Here is a 16,417-nt window from a genome sequence, read left to right on the forward strand (position 1 = left end):
GCTAGCGCGAGACCGGTCATGGCGGTGGCGGCGCGGGCGCTCACGCTGCCGGCAGTGGTGGAGGAGCTGCTGAGCGAGATGGCGGCGGCGGCGCGGGACGGCGCGCCGAGTACGGGCTGGAGCCTTATGCGGCGGCGCCGGCGGGGGCGGAAACCCGGGGTACCGGGGCGGGGCTGCTGGCCCCTACGAGGGAGGTTTCTGTTGACCTCGTCAGTAGCCCTTCCTTCTCAAAATCTGTGTTCGCTCTAAACGAATCCTCTCCTACACCCTGTTCAACGAGCGAGTATTTCAGGGCCGCAAACCCGGCTGCAGACGCAGCGACTTGGGGTGGGCGGGGGCGGTTCTGGACGCTGTGGCTGTACCTGTTTTCCTTTGACCAGCAGAGGATGCTCTGTGACCAGGTTCCCGCATCCCTGGGCGTTCGCAGCACACACCGGTATTGAGAGGGTCCCGATCGAAGTGCATCTGCATGAGAACTGCGCAACCAGCGTCCGAATGGTCCTTGAATAAATAGATTAGACCTCAGAACTGCCCCTGCTGGTTCACTTGGATGGCTTTTGTTTGAAAAGGACCGCACTTTGAAAAGGATTTATCTTGAGTTACTGTTTTTAAAGAATTGAGAAAAGGAAGCCAACTTTTCTCATTTCAGTTAAAACTAAAGCAGTATATGTGCTTGAAAGATTAGGCCAGCCAGGTATTCAAACATGTTCTGATCCCAGAAAGGGTGGGGGGAAAGCCAGTCTGTTGTCAGCTCAAACAGTGGTTGCCCGAGATGGGCTCTGTGTCTGAATGGATTAATCCATACACTGAGAGTCTTGAAGGGGGCCTGCAGGTGCCCCTGATGCTCAGGACTCAGAGCGACCACTACCACTGACTCACGTTTATTTTCAGCAGAACCGTTTTCTGCTATTTAAAAATCTTTGTTCTAGTTAGTCATACACTCTTCCTGACCCCCCACCCTTCAACGATAATTTCTTTAGGTCAATACTGAGTTTACACTTGTGATGATGTAAAATTGAGTCACAGCTGAGCCATGCAGGAAGCTAGGATTACGTTTCCTTTCCTGTAACTTTCTGCTTTCTCTCAAAACTGTCATACTTGTGTTTGTTTACTTTTTCATGTATCCCTGATTCAACCTCAAACTCTTTTTTTACCAGTGTTCTAAATCGCTACTCAAGATGTTCAGGTGAATGCGATGTTTTATCAGTTTCATGTTCCTGCAGGAGTCTCTCCTAGAGCCTTCAGGTGTGCTCTCCTATGGGCTGGCTGTCTCCTGAGATCTCCCTTCACCATTATTGTCTGGGGAATTCCCTTTACCTAAGTTGAGCCTTCTATTTAGTTCACCCTACAATTTTCTTTTTCTCAGTTTGCTACCTTATTTTATAGAGCACATACTCTGGTACCTTCCTGAAGAAAAGCACGAGATGTACTTTTTTTGAGGCTTTACATGCCTGAAAAAGTTCTTTTCCTATCCTCACACTTAATTGATAGTTTGGCTAGGTATTGAATTATATGTTGGAAATACCATTTCTTCAGACATCTGAAAGCATTATTCTGCGACCTTCTAGCTTCTTAAACTTTCTTTCAAAGAGTCTTATTTTAGCCCCCCTGCTTCCTTCCCACTCCAGAGCCATCTGGTGCCACCAGTTTCTGAGGTTTGTTTTAGCAGGAGCGGGTACTAGATTCTGAAGGGTAAATCAGGCTCTGATTTACACTCGGCTCTCCCATTGCTCACTTAGGATTCAGTGTTCTCAGGTCTTGTAAATTATTTTCCAGCTGTGTTTCTCCCTGTCCTCATCCTGGGGAGTTTATGCTTCTTTTAAAAAAATCCTTTTATTATTGTTTAGCAGAATATTGGGAAGGAGTAAAATTTGATGCCTATGTTCAATTCACCATCTTACACAAAAGTCTTCTTGGCTATAGTCTTTTCTCTCTTTTTTGATAAAATTATTTATCTTGGCTGCGTTGGGTCTTTGTTGCAGTGCACGGGCTTCACTCGTTGTGGCTCGCAGGCTTTAGAGCACAGGCTCAGCAGTTGTGGCACACGGGCTTAGTTGCTCTGCGGCACGTGGGATCTTCCTGGACCAGGGCTCGAACCCGTGTCCCCTGCATTGGCAGGCAGACTCAACCACTGCGCCACCAGGGAAGCCCCTGTTTATAGTCTCTTTAAGATGGTTTTGTCTATGGTCACTGGTTTGACACAATTAACCTTTCCATTCCTCTTTTACAGTTCCTGATGAGCATCTGTTATCGTAAGTATATATCCTGTTGTATTTGGGTTTTTTGTTTTTAATCATTAATGTGTTTTTTAAAGGCCAAATTCTTTCAGCATCAACTCTTGATTTTTAAAAAATATTCTTACTAAACTAGGAACAATATTTTCTTTACATGATTAAAAATCTGTCTCAAGTGAATAACCAACACTGTATCTGACAGTACAAGGTATTCCATTATTGTCCTAATTGCCACTTTAACATTGCTCTAAAAGTTGTAGCTGTTACACGAACACATGAAAAAATGAGAAGTACACTTGATCCTTGAACAACGCAAGTTTGAACTATGTGTGTCCACACATAGTGATTTTTTCAGTAAATACATACTGCAGTGCTATACCATGTGAGGCTGGTTAAACCATAGATATGGAGAGCAGCTTACAGTTATACGCAGATTTTCAGCTGCTCAGGGTCAGTGCCCCTAATCCCCGTATTGTTCAAGAGTCAGCCGTATGCCTATTTGCAAAGAGAGACAATTGTCATTATTTGTAGGGGACATAACTACTTTTTAAACACCAAGAGAATAAAGGTTTTTTTTTAAATACAGAAACTAATAATTATTTTCCTTCATACACAAAGTTCAAACATTAATTACATTCCTAATAGCAAGAAAAAAGTGAAAGCTACCTAGGAGTAACTAAACATTTAACTGCACATAAACATTTATATTTAAAAACTCCTGAAGGATATACACCAACTTATACCAGAGGTTATCTTAGGGGGGAGGAAGGAGGTGCCATTTAGAAAATGGCTTTAACTTTTTCTCTATTTCTTAAATTTTTTACAAAGATTTTACATTATTAAAAAAATTACTACATTTAAAACAAAGAAAATAGGCAAGTAATAAAAGAATTCAAGTTACCAAAAGCTTTGACAAAAAGCTAAATTTTACTAGTGATCATAAAAATACAAATTAAAATAATTAGATAACTTCCCATCTATAAAACCTGGGTATCACAGCAAAGATGTTGGTAAGAATCTTCCAGATGTTGGCAAGAACATGGAGAAGAGGATAACTGATGGTAGGAGTGTAACTTGGAAGGTAAACTGGCAGCTGGGAACAGGAGCTTTAAAATATACATATTCTTTGACCCAGAAATTCCACTTATAAGACTGTATCTCAGGGAATTAATCATGGATGTTTAAAGACTACAGTGAGCACATTCATCCACTATTGTTTATGGTAGCAAAAAGAAAAAACACCTTGAAACAATCTAATTATTCAAATTAAATTTAACAAACTCTTAATTATCCAAAAAATAGAGTTTGGGGAAAATAAAAGTAATTGATCTTTACAATGGAATTCTTTATAACCATTAAAAGTGGTTAAAAGTGCATTGAGATATTCACAATATGTTATAAAGTAGACAAGGCAAGTTAAAAAAAATTCTTATTAGATCCATTTTTAAAGTTAATTGGAATTTGATTGATAAAGTTGTTACCAGATTTTATGTCTTTAGTTTTCTTTGCCCATAGACGATCATCCTGTGTTTAATTTTAAGCACTTTTCCCATTCTAACAGTTTGTTATAGTAACAGACTACTTTGTTAGAAAATGAAGAAGTTGAACGTTTTAATTTTAAAGCCTTAGTAGTGCTGTCTTCTTATTTTGTGTCAAATCATATGGGTTCTTTAAAACATTAACTTTTTAGTTTTAGTTCAACCCAGCCATTTTATCTTCCAGTTTATAAAAATAACCCATACTTGTAAATAAATAAATAAAGTCCTTGGAAAACAAAACATCAAAAGCATGAATAATCATACAAGCCAGTGATAATCACTGTTACAATTTGGTTTATCGCCTTTTTTTTTTCAATGTAATGTTTTATTTTGAGGTAATTGTAGATTTTCTTAAGAAAAAAATTTTTAACATGATGGAGTTTCTAGATATAAAATACGGTGCCCGACCTTTCTCACCTAACATATTGTAAGAATTTTCCCACATATCACATTTTTTCTGGTACATCATTTAACAGCTGGATAGCCTTTATTACTGATCCATAAAGAACAAATTTAACACCCATCAGATGGTCAAACATGAAAAGGCCTGATAATACAGGTGTTGGTGAGAATGAGAAGGAAATAGAACTCTCATATGGCGCTAGGGGGAGCACTGTTTCCGCGGTGGGAAGCTGTTGGCAGCGCCCATTAAAACTGAAAACTGCACATATCCTAAGACCCAGCAGTTCCACTTTCACTTACATAACCAGGAAGGACTCTCATATATGTGCACCAAGGGGCATGTACGGGGATAACTGAGTATTATTTGTAATAGTGTCAAATGGAAACATTCAGAATGTCCATCAATAGAGTACTTAAAATAGAGTATTTAAAACATAAAATGTATTATGTACATACAATAGAATATATTCAAAAGTTTAAAATATATATATATATATACACACACAAATATATACATGCATCATTCTCAAAAGTACACTGAGTGGGAAAAAAAAGTTGCCAAAAAAGCCTACCATATACCTTTTATGTTTTAAAACTTATAAAACGATACCATATGTATATAAGTATGTGTGTATATATATGTATGCACACACACATATGTACTATGTATTATAAAATATAAAAACATTAATAGGAAGGAAACCATCAAATTCATGTGGTTGCCTCGGGGATGAAGGAAGTTGGGACGAATAGGAAAGACTGAAGTATAAAGAGGACTTCTTTATCCAAACAACATGTCAACATTTATTCTGGGGGGTCGATTACATGGGGTCATGTCAACATTTATTCTGGGGGGTCGATTACATGGGGTCATGTTAACATTTATTCTGGGGGGTCGATTACATGGGGTTTTGCTGTATTGTCAGCTTTTTTTTTTTCTTCCAAATTAAAATGAACTGAATTTTTAAAAACTGCCAGTGGTGATCCTTTGGGTCAAGTCACAGAGGTGGCTTGAGTCCAGCCGTCTAACCTGAAGCTTCTCTGCTCCCCAGGCTGAAGTTTGTCTTTGGCTCATCAGCCGTCCAGGCCTTGGACCTCGTTGATCGCCAGTCCGTCACCTTAATCTCATCACCCAGTGGGAGGCGTGTTTACCAGGTAGAGACCTAGAGGTGGGGATTATCTCAACAGAATCCCCGTAGGACAAAATGTTTTCATGAATCTCTGTGAAAGCTGGTGACCAGCTCTGAGTATTTCCTGGGCTTTTGAAAAGCCTTTGACCCAACTTGGTAAAATAAGAGTATGAGTAGTTAAAATAAGATAAACATGACCTGTTAGCTCTACCTGGTAGCGATGTGTAGAACCAGCAATGACGCAGAGAGGATCTCTTAGGTCTAACGGAGCACAGTCAACTTTGGCCTTCCTGTCGTTTAATACTAGAGGTACTTTCCCACCCACCCACCCACCAAAAAGTGCTGACTCCATCACCTTGTTACATTATCTCTTGCTTACAAGCAAAAACCAAAATGTACTTTGAAATCCTTCCACATGTCCAGGTTCATCTCATAGAAATGATCTGTCAAAATTGTTGTCAAGAAGTGTTCACGAAGGCCAAACTGCTGAATTCAGGCAGTTTACTTGGACCTTAGTTTTGCCCACTGGAGCTGAAGGTAGGTAGATTTGTAAAGTAACAGATCAGACTCTTATCAGACTCCGAATTACTTTCATGTATTGATAATTCTCACCAAAAGCCCGGAAAGATATTCATTGTGCCGAAAACTGAGGTGCAGAAAATTAACAGTCACCTCCGGCAGTGGGGATGTGTAAAGGCCATCCTGCACTGCCTGTCTGTACGTCAGCAGTGGGCCACACTCCCCACCCCCAGTTTAGCTACATTAGACAGTGGTACCTGCCGCTGGGATTGAGCGAAGGGAATCTTGTGAATGAAATTAAACACCAGCAGTGGTCTCCAGAATTTTGTGTCTGGCTTGGAAGGAGTGAAAACGAAGCTGTCATCTCTTGTATTTAATCCAGGCCTTGCTGAAGACCAGGAAGGAGGGATTTTTCAGTGTTTGGATTCTGGTTTATTTATGATGACCTCAGAGTTAAGACCGTGTTGACTCATTCTTAGTGAGTGAGTGACTGGGCAGAGCCTCTTGGGTACACGGGTGGCTTTGCCTAGTGAACTTACTTGTGGTTCCACACTGCAGGATGGTGCGGCCAACCTGGCACGTCCTCCTGCATTTCTGCATGAAGTAAGCCGGGGTGATCCGTGCTGAAGGCTGCAGTTAAAACTCTGGGTTGTATTTACTTAAAAGAGGCTGCTGATGAGAACTTTCTCGTGGTGAGCTGCATAGATTAATAAGCGGCACTCTTAAGTGATGTTGTTTGTACCTGAGGAAGCGTTTCCGTCTTCTTTCTAGAGTATTTACTTTTGGTTTTTATGTAGCTAAAATACCTTCAACGGGGAGGGCCTCGGAGTTTTCCCATGTCTTTTAGTTTCGGATTTTTTGTCCTAGTTCCAACATCAGCAGAACCCCTGACCTGCACAAGCAGAGTCCCAACTGCCCTCTAGTTCTGGGATCTCATTGTTAGTTAAAATCTTAAAGACTCTGAAATACTTCAGTTATTGTTGACTTTTTTGTTCCTCCCAGGATCACTGTGAGTTGTTTAATTTTCATCATTCACATTCTGTATTATATCATGTTGCTTTATTCGTCATGAAAATGCTAACTTCTTAGAATTGTGGCTGTCAGCTGGGACTCTGAATTAAATGAGGCTGTAGAAATCTTATAGACACCCTCAAATTAACCTCAGTGGTTTCATTGTATATAGTAACATAGAAAGAAGTTGGCTTAATTCAGAGGTCCTGTGAGGTGATAAAAGTGAGTCAGACATTGCCTCTTGGTCCTGCTAGTTATCGTTCCATAGGGCAACCTTCTAATGCTCTCACTTCGTCCAGGTGTAGTGGAAAGTATCTTAAAGTCACACTGACGTTGTTACCTGAGTTGCTTTTTGATAAACTTTGGTCCACCCAGGAACGGGGGTGCGTCAGTCAGGAGGTGCTAAATAAGTTAGGCTGTGGTAACAATGACCCCCAAATTTCAAAACGAAGTTTATATCTCACTCACTCACTATACATCTCCATTAAGAGTCAACTGCAGCTCTGCTCCAAAACGTCTTCACTCAGGGTCCCAGCCGCTGGAGCAGCCCCCGTCTGGAACATTGCGGATCTCACGGCAGACAGAGAAGAGGACATAGTATGCACCGTTTTTAATGTTTCTGCTTGGCTACTCACGTTGTACTGGCTAAGGCAGGGCACACAGTCAGCCTGTATCTAATGGGGCAGGAATGTATAATCCTCTTTCCGAGAGAGGCACCGAACTTGGGGAACAGTAGATCATACAGTTCCCCACTGTGATGGATGCTAAGAGGCTTGAGCAGCCATAAAGTAAAACTGTCCTGAGTGGATGACCACGCAGGTGGGCCAGTCACCTTAGAACCTCACTGGAACCGCAGCAGACTTCCTCCAGGCAAGGTGCACACACGTCCAGCCTGGGTTTGAGTATCCTCTTTCCTGCACTGCTTTTTTTAAAAGCTCTCTCCTTCTGGGGATAAACATTCCAGGCTCTGAGTGGCTGCACTGGGAGTATTTCCCGTGAGAGGAGGGGGTTTTTCCATTGAAGGGTGAAGGAAGTGAATTAGATGGTCCGTGAGGTCAATTTCTAGTTCTAAACGTATCCAACTCCGATCTCTGCCTGATTATTGGGTTCGTTAGTTGTCCACTGCTCGATAAAGACGAAGCAAATTCAGAATTGACTGTTCATTTACAGTATTCACTGCCTCGGGCGGCTGAACGTTTTGAGTCCTAGCCAGCCTTTGAAAGGATCAGCAAGGGAACCTCTTGGAGAAACTCTCCCTGTCCCTGAGTTACCAGCATTCAGCTTCATCCAGAGAGTATTCTGATGGGCTGGGGACCCACCATAAGAAGGAACTTGTCAGTGTAGAATTCCAGAGGCTTATGCCTAGTTAAATGTAAATCCAGAGAGCAGAAGAAGTCTGAAGTTTTTTATTCATTGGTGACAGTTTGGAGACGCGAGAATTGTTGGTGTCACTGCTGGATGTTGATCGGTTTTCGTGCAGGACTGAGTGGGAAACAATCTGCTTTAATGCTCTCCCTTCAGCCTGTGTTTTCCAGACACTGGGGAGATTCCTGCAAGCATTCTCAGCGTCCACCACCGAAAACATGTCAGCGCCCCAGGACTGGAAATCTGTAACATGTGATTTTCTTCACACCTGATTTGTAACTGGGGCTGAAATTTTTAATGGGAACAGTAGGCATCTTCTTACCTAGTCATGGGCCATTTCTGGTAATCTTGCAGCCCCCAAGGAATTCTCCTGACTTGGTCAAGAAACCTTAGCGACATGGCCGCGTCACGTGAATGCCAGGACATTTGACGAACAGGCACAGCTCGTGCCTGAACACTGCTGTTGCTCGGTTGAAGCCTTTCCTGCTGCTTTATTCTTTGTGAGGAGAAAGAGGAGCTCTGGCATTTGTTGCTTTTTAAGTCCTGGCCTTTTCATGTAGGTGGCCACCTCAGAGCCTGCAAAACGTGGGAGCCCTGTGGCAATCCCTAAGTTGCGGTTCACGGGAGCGAGCCCTCGGGGTGGCGCCGCGTGCCCAGGACGCTCCTTTTGCCAACAGTTTGCAGAGTGTTTTGTTTTTTTTTTTTAATTTATTTATTTATTTTTGGCTGCGTTGGGTCTTTGTTGCTGCGCGTGGACTTTCTCTAGTTGCGGCAAGCGGGGGCTACTCTTCGTTGTGGTGCGCGGGCTTCTCATTGCGGTGGCTTCTCTTGTTGTGGAGCACGGGCTCTAGGCGCACGGGCTTCAGTAGTTGTGGCTCGCGGGCTCTAGAGCGCAAGCTCAGTAGTTGTGGCGCACGGGCTTAGTTGCTCCGCGGCATGTGGGATCTTCCCGGACCAGGGCTCGAACCCGTGTCCCGGGCATTGGCAGGTGGATTCTTAACCACTGCCACCAGGGAAGCCCTGCAGATTTAACTGTAGGAATGAAGCCCTCAGCTGTGTCTTTGGCCGCTTCGTGGTGGAGACGTAAACAGGCGATTTCTCCGTTTGTCCAGTCACACTCCAGATGCAGCGTCACTTCCCTGGACGGCCTCTCCTCACCACTTGACTGACAGCCGGCCGTCTGCTCTTGGACTGGCGTGTTCCCAGCCCTCGTATCTGTGCGCTCCTTCCATCCTGCTGGGGAACAGGCAGATCTGGGCTTACCGCGCTCTGAGACAGCCGCCCGATCAGCCCGTTACAAGATTCTCTGCTTCCTACATTCCTCCTGTTCTCAGATGCTTTTCAGAAGCCCTTTCCCGTTTTCTTCTGAAGACCTGTCTTTCTGCCTCACCGCCAAGCCTTCACCTGTTTTCAGACTCCCTTCACACGTGTGGTGGAAGCTTTAGACGTTTACACACGTGCTGTGAAATACCAGAGGTTGAGAAACACCACGATGAAGTGCAAATGAGGGGCCTTTCTCCTCTGCCTCTTTATAGTCAGCCCACGGAGTGGGCCCTCTGAATCACCAGCCAGAGGGATGGTTTAACCCACCCGAAACGCTTCTGTTTTGTCCTGTGGAGTCCTCAAGGGCAGAGCTCTAAGGCAGCGGGAAGGTCCCGCAGGCAGGGAAGTCGAGTTGCCACTTCTGCGGAAGATGTTCCTACGGTTCTTCCCAGCGCAGAGCAGCTCTGAGTCGTCAGGCAGATAAATCCGGGGGAAGGGAGTGGTCTTCCAGCACACCTTTCCAAGTCTGATCCCATCTATCCTTTCCTTTCTAGGTACTTGGAAGTTCCGGTAGAACATACGTGTGTTTGGCCTCTTGTCATTACTGTTCGTGTCCGGCATTTGCCTTCTCAGTGCTGCGGAAGGGTGACAGCCTCCTGGTGAGGATGGGAAGGGCCCCCCAGCTGCGGCTGAGCTAGGAGAGATTGAGAGCCCTCGCCGCGTCGTTTAAGAGCTGCACAAAACGGGGATTTTACTGCATGTGGAAACAGACAGTAGTTTCTTCTCTTTGACTTCAGTTAGTCCTCTCTTTTGGGTTTACCCTCCCAAAATGCAGTGTCATTTTTAGAACTACACCAATTTCCCATTTTAATTTAAAAGGTCACAGATGAACCTGTGGGGAGGGCAACAGGTAATCCCCAAAGCTGGCAACTGGGGAACCAGTCGGCCCAATAGAAATACGAACTAAATCGCTGCTGGCAGCTTTGCATACCCCCAGCTCCACGTCCAGCCTCGAGGTGTTTCTTCCCACTCCCCGTGAGACAGCCTGGCACCTGGCCATGCTCGACCTTCCCGGGGGCAGGAGAGCACATCGGTGCCTCTGCTGACTTCACGGAGTCCAGGGCATCAAGCAGGAACAAGACACACTCACAAAGCTCCTGACTCCACAGGAGAAAGCACTGCCCAGCCATTTGTTAAGTCTTGCCAAGGAAGAATATTGTAGCACCCGCTGAGTTCTTCCCCTTTCTTTTACACACCTTGGGAACTGGGTGGCAGGTTGAATGTCCCATTGTACAAGAAGCCACCTTCACAGCTGATTTCACCTGTAAAATGACAGGGTTCAAGCAGGCCCTCCAGTAACCTAAGCTGTATGTGCTATGATACAAGGTCCAGCACAGGTCCTCTCCCCAGAGGTGTTACAGGCCGAGATATGTGAGGGTCCCGCCACCCCTGCCCCTGCCCCCGACACCACGCCCCAGAAGTCTAATAGTGGTGAAGGGACTACACTGTAGACTCTGAGCATGTGTGTAAGATGGGGATAAGACCTGTCCCGCTGGGGGGCTTAAATGAGATAATCTTATTATCTCATTATTAAATAATTCTCTCTTATTAAGTGAGATAAACTTTAAGAAGCACTTAGCACAGTACCTCAAGGAACGTTAGCCATTGCTATTAACAGCTTTCTGAAGGCGAGGAAGAAAGAAATATAATTTAGGACTAAAATAAAGAGCCTGTCTCAGTTTTCCCTTGGTTTTACGTGTACCAAGCTGGATCTAAACTGTTGCCCCAAACAACAGGCAAAGGAAAACCTCCTTCGTCCCCACTGCCTCCTAGGAGGTCTCATCTTTGTCTTCAGTTGCAGGCAGTGAGTGAGAGGCGCACAGTCTGTGCCCCACTCCTTTCCTGCTACGTGTGATGGTGGTGAGAGGTCTGGGTTAGCCCGGCCCCTCCGGTTTCTAACTGATTTGTGTGTTTTGTTTCCAGTGCAAGCACCTCTTGGCAGTTTATCTTAGTCAGGTTATGAGGACCTGTCAGCAGCTGAGCGTCTCTGACAAGCAACTGACTGATGTATTATTGATGGAAAAGACACAAGAAGCATCATAAATGGCGCAGATGGAGCATCACACTGTCCTTCAACACACGCGTGATTCACGCGGCCGAGACGCGAACCAGACTTCCTGTCGCTGTCCCTTCCCCGGGGGCTGCAGGAGGCATTGTGGGTTGGGCCCAGGATGTGCGTATGGTTTGAAGCCCTCGTGAAAAGTCTAGACCAGCCTCCAAGCCCCTTGGGTAGAAAATTTCCAGATGGAATCAAGCGTTTTAGACTCCAAAGCCTAACGTCATGTCATGGTCATAATTAGATTCTTAAGTGACCAGAGTACTAGGCATTTCTAAGAGGTTGGAACGGTAGGTGAAACAGCAAGCTGAAGTTTATAGATAAATAAGCATCAGTTCTTTTTCTTGGGTCCAGAAAATTTTTCTGCAGTAAAAGGTTAGAGCGGAGATGTGGCTAAATGGCAGCAAAGACAAAAAGACATCAGGGTTCTGGTTTCAGCGAGCTGCAGAATCTGCGGTGTTGAGGCCAAAACGGCTGATTAAATAGGCTGTATTGTGAGACATGTAGTCAGTACCTAGGACAAGGAAGTGCCGGTTTGCTCTGCGTGCACTTCTGAGCTGTGTAACGAGCCAGACGAAGGAAGCTGAAGACGCTGCTGGGGATTTCCAGTCTGAGGAAGAAAAGGCTGAGAGATTCCCAAGAGGATGCTGGGAGGGAGATCAACGGGACGCATCCGGACCCCAAGAGAGAGCAAAGGAGCAGTGGCGGATGGCAAGGAACACGAGACAGATTTCGGCACAGGACAGGAACTTTTCATGGGGAAGGCTGTCCACAGCTGGAACAGGGTCCTAGAAGGACAGGCTCTCCCTGTCTCTCTAGGGGTTCGTGAGCCTGCAGCATGCGCGCAGGGTTACTGCGGAGGGAATCGAGTCAGCGACCGGACCGGTGAACTAGATGGTCTTGCAGCCTCGGGCGGCCCCCAGCCCCGTGCCCCGCGACATGAGGCGGGGGCCGCAGACGGCGCAGCCCCCAGCCCTGTGCCCCGCAACATGAGGCGGGGGCCGCAGACGGCGCAGCCCCCAGCCCTGTGCCCCGCAACATGAGGCGGGGGCCGCAGACGGCGCAGCCCCCAGCCCCGTGCCCCGCAACATCCTGTGCCCCGCAACATGAGGCGGGGGCCGCAGACGGCGCAGCCCCCAGCCCTGTGCCCCGCAACATGAGGCGGGGGCCGCAGACGGCGCAGCCCCCAGCCCTGTGCCCCGCAACATGAGGCGGGGGGGCCGCAGACGGCGCAGCCCCCCGCCCTGTGCCCCGCAACATGAGGCGCTAGCGAATGGCGGTGGGGCGCCGCAGACGGCGCAGCCCCCAGCCCTGTGCCCCGCAACATCCTGTACCCCGCAACATGAGGCGGGGGCCGCAGACGGCGCAGCCCCCAGCCCCGTGCCCCGCAACATGAGGCGCTAGCGAATGGCGGGGGGGGGGGGCCGCAGACGGCGCAGGGCTCTGTGCTGGCAGAGGCTTCTCTTCGGTCGGGGTGTGGCGAATAAGACCTATCAAGACTGTGCTCCTTGGCAAACTTGGGCTCAGTGTAAACTTATTTCAGGATAAAGAACGGAGGGTAGGTGAGCTCTGCGTAGCAGGCCGGCGCAGCACCCTAAACTGTATTTTTGTTTTTAAGTTTTATTTTTATTTCACCTCATACATAAACACAATTCTCTAACTTTCCTTAGTAAAATTTTCACTTTGGATTCCAGCAACGTGGCCAACTTGAACTTGGGAGAGAAGTAAAATTCACTATCTAGCTCTGGGAGGGGGAAACAATCTGGTGGCGGAGGGATCCCACTTCTCCAGTTTCTTCCTTTAGCGTAGTTTGCTGTACATGGAAAAGACTGTTATCAAACCCGTTATCTGATGACATTCTACTTCAGAACTTATGAGACTATCATCTCCCTAATATGGCAGTGTCTTGATTGAAGAATTATACTTCTAATTTTCCTGGTCACCTTCCCCAGAACAAGTATATATTTTTAGTATGTCCAACTTTTTCCATTGCCTGCTAAGTTGAAAAGTATTTGTATTGTAATAGTTCACAGTGTTTCACAGTAAAATAGTTTCAGTCATTTTCTACCACGAAAGAGGTAGAGTCTTAGGAAAACAAAACTTTCTTTTACAATCCATTCAAGTTGTCGGCATCATCAGCCAGAGCAGCCAGAGAACCGTAAACACATGTGCCGACCCTCGGGACCTACGAGTCACGTGTGCATATTAACTAGGTACGTGGTACCTCCGGGGAAGTGCTCCGAAGAGGCCACCTGCTGGCCTGTCAGGTGTAGCTGTCCTTCCAGTGAGAATCCGCCAGCCATGCCCTGTCCCTTTGTTACCGAACTTGTGCCTTCTCCTCGAACAGGCGAGAGGAGCCTCGGTCACAGGCCCACCTGGAGAGCAGGCTGCGCCCCTGCCTGCCCATCCCCACTCTTGCGGACGTCTGTCCGGCAGAGAACATACCTGGAGATGATTTTGTGGAAAGTGTAGCGGAAGTCTTGGTTCCGGTAGGCGTAGACAATGGGATTGACGACCGAGTTGGCGTGCGACAGGAGGATGGCCGTGTTCATGGCCCACTTGGGCTTCTCCTTGGCCCAGCCTGGCTGAAAGAGCGAGGCACAGTTGATGGCGTGTACCGGCAGCCAGCACAGAGCAAAGATCCCAACAATCATGGCCAGGGACTTGGCCGCGTGGACCTCCCGCTGGAGGACAGTCCTCGAGTGGCCCACGAGCTCCATGCGCCGGAGCTGCCTGCAGGCCACCAGGAAGATCTTGACGTAGATGACCAGCATTATGAGCAGCGGGGGCAGGACGCACCCAAAGAAATTGAAGTACACCATGTAGCTCATGGGGACCACGTTCTCAAAAAGACACTTCACAAGGCAGCAGCTTGCGTTTGTGGTTCCATCCCAGGGCTCCGTGCAGTTGGCGGCACGGTCTTTACTGTTCCACCCCAGGAACGGGGTCAGGCCGATGCCCAAGGCGAGGACCCAGAGGACAGCAATGACCCCTCTTGCTCGGGCCCCAGTGACCAGACTCCTATACCTGTTGAAAAGAACAGCATCTGTCACCGCCAGCGTACAGCACTCTGCCACCGAAGTCCAAGACCCCACCTCTGCTCTTTGTTCCTTTGCCCCAACAGCCTCTACCGTTCAGCCTCAGGGGGCACCGTGGCCTTTTACTCTCAGCACTAACAGCTCGCAAACAGGTAGAAACAGCTTTGCTCTAACAAGCTCAATAAGGTTTTCATTCTTAATAACTCACCTCTGTCTAATGACTAATCATGGTCGAGGAGAACAAGTGGAGAATTCTTAAAGGCTGCTTTCTAATCACCCAGATACTGACCTTGGGTCTAGGTCTCCTATGAGACACAGCTCTAGGGGGTCGAGATACACCAGGGAATGGAACCCACAAGACCCCTGCTTCTCAGGGACTTAACGTTCTAGCAGGGGAGACAGATCATAATAAACAACAAGCATAGGTTAGTAAATTATACAGAATGTTAGAAGGAGACGTGTAGTGTGAAAAGAGAAAAAGCAGAGTGAGGAAGGTGAGCTGTGGCAGGAACTAGTGTTAAAGAGGTCAGGCAGGGAGGCTTCACTGATAAGATGCCCTAGAACAAACACCCAGCAAGTGAGGACCGGAGGCCCCTGGAGTCAGGCAGCCCCACCTGGTGACTCTGGGCGAGAAGCCTTCTGGTCAGTCTCCCACCAACACCCTAGGAAGAGTCATCCCCCTGAATTCCCCGGTAAGGTGCTGGAGAACGAGAGTTCTAGCAGCGTCCCTGGCTGTCTCGGCTAGCGGCGAAGTTGATAAAAATTGGGAAAGAACTTAGCAGATATCAAACCTTTTTAGTAATTTTTAGACCATTAAATCTTATTTAAAATCTCTAAAAATCATCATACACATTTTGGACGGTTTGCTACAAGGTAGTCCATATATGGTTTATAGCAAAGGTATAAACTCTGCTATTCATAACTGGTCCATCGTATGTATTTAACATAATGTATTGAAAAAAATGAAATAACATCTCTACTTAAGCTCTGGGAAGAAAACTGGGAAATAACGATACACATTATCTTAAGACTCGTGTGTGGGAAGCGTCCGACCTCCTTCGCCTGCAGGGTTAAGCTCACACTTCTCAGCATGGACCACGGAGCCCTCAGGCCGCAGCCCCAAGTGCCCCTGCCTGCTGTTCCAGACGGCTGCTGCGTCCTGGCCCGGCTGCTCTCCTGTCTCAAAGGTCACCTCCTTTCCTGCTCCCTTCGCAGGCAAAGGTGGCCTCTCCCACTCTCTGGCCTCAGACACACACCTGTCATAGAGCTTGTTTATCTCTCGCAGGTGTTCAGCCTTTTAAGGACTTGGACCTTGTCCCTTTGATTTGGTGTCCCCAGGAGCTAGCATAGTGCCTGGCGCATAGGAGGTTCTTAGGATGGTGGCCATTACAAACACATTCCTGGCTCGCTACCAGACAGCTTTAAAACGGGCTTCTGCTTATTAGGAATGCCTGATGCTGTGGCCGGACAGGCAGCAGAACTGGTCCAGTTTGCGGGGGCAGTTAACTGAGGCCTTGCCTCACGCTGACGGTGATCCCTCATCTTCTCTGCTCCCTACGAGGGCAGCTCAGTTGTGGGGTCTTGACTACAGAGGACCTGCTGGGTGCAGCTGCTCGCTGAACTTTTCTGGGCCAATAAATCCATCTATTTCCAAATCCTTTCTGCTTCCCTCCTCACGCAGGAATGTAAAGCCATTCCTTATAAAAATGTTATTCCTGGCCATTGCCTTGCCAGAGACGTGAAGAATGCAATGTTACCCCTGTAGGGTAACAAGGCCACCGCCTCCTGAAGGCCAAGCACT

At 47.0% G+C, this 16,417-nt stretch overlaps 2 protein-coding genes across 5 annotated transcripts in view; one reads left to right on the top strand and one right to left on the bottom strand.

The window, feature by feature from the left end:
• On the top strand, window positions 1–15,948 carry ZSWIM7 (zinc finger SWIM-type containing 7). Of its 4 annotated transcripts, none has more exons than XM_070044536.1 (6): window positions 23–109; window positions 384–1,245; window positions 2,231–2,252; window positions 5,227–5,329; window positions 10,017–10,121; window positions 11,446–15,948. In XM_070044536.1, the coding sequence occupies exons 2-6, from the start codon at window positions 1,191–1,193 to the stop codon at window positions 11,563–11,565; spliced, it is 405 nt and encodes a 134-aa protein (XP_069900637.1). In that variant the 5' UTR covers window positions 23–109; window positions 384–1,190; the 3' UTR covers window positions 11,566–15,948. The 4 variants fall into 4 exon arrangements, with proteins under 4 accessions (XP_069900635.1, XP_030717212.1, XP_069900637.1 ...); XM_070044535.1 differs by having other exon boundaries at window positions 29–109; window positions 1,158–1,245; XM_070044534.1 differs by having other exon boundaries at window positions 1–1,245.
• Window positions 13,277–16,417, bottom strand: part of ADORA2B (adenosine A2b receptor) — a 19,767-nt gene continuing 16,626 nt past the window's right edge. Inside the window, exon 2 of the mRNA XM_030861347.2 lies at window positions 13,277–14,605. Within this exon, the coding sequence (XP_030717207.1) occupies window positions 13,942–14,605 (664 nt within the window). The 3' untranslated portion in view covers window positions 13,277–13,941. The remainder of the gene's footprint in view (window positions 14,606–16,417) is intronic.

The sequence above is a fragment of the Globicephala melas genome, chromosome 20 (genome assembly GCF_963455315.2).
Source record: "Globicephala melas chromosome 20, mGloMel1.2, whole genome shotgun sequence".
Lineage (NCBI taxonomy): Eukaryota > Metazoa > Chordata > Mammalia > Artiodactyla > Delphinidae > Globicephala > Globicephala melas.

What these genes read in the sequence shown, in the direction of transcription:
- ZSWIM7 (XM_030861352.2), top strand. Translation starts at nt 19, where the DNA reads ATGGCGGTGGCGGCGCGGGCGCTCACGCTGCCGGCAGTGGTGGAGGAG. An exon ending in CCTGATGAGCATCTGTTATC is followed by an intron (nt 2,253 to 5,226) that starts GTAAGTATATAT and finishes TCTGCTCCCCAG; the next exon opens with GCTGAAGTTTGTCTTTGGCT. An exon ending in GTGGGAGGCGTGTTTACCAG is followed by an intron (nt 5,330 to 10,016) that starts GTAGAGACCTAG and finishes TTTCCTTTCTAG; the next exon opens with GTACTTGGAAGTTCCGGTAG.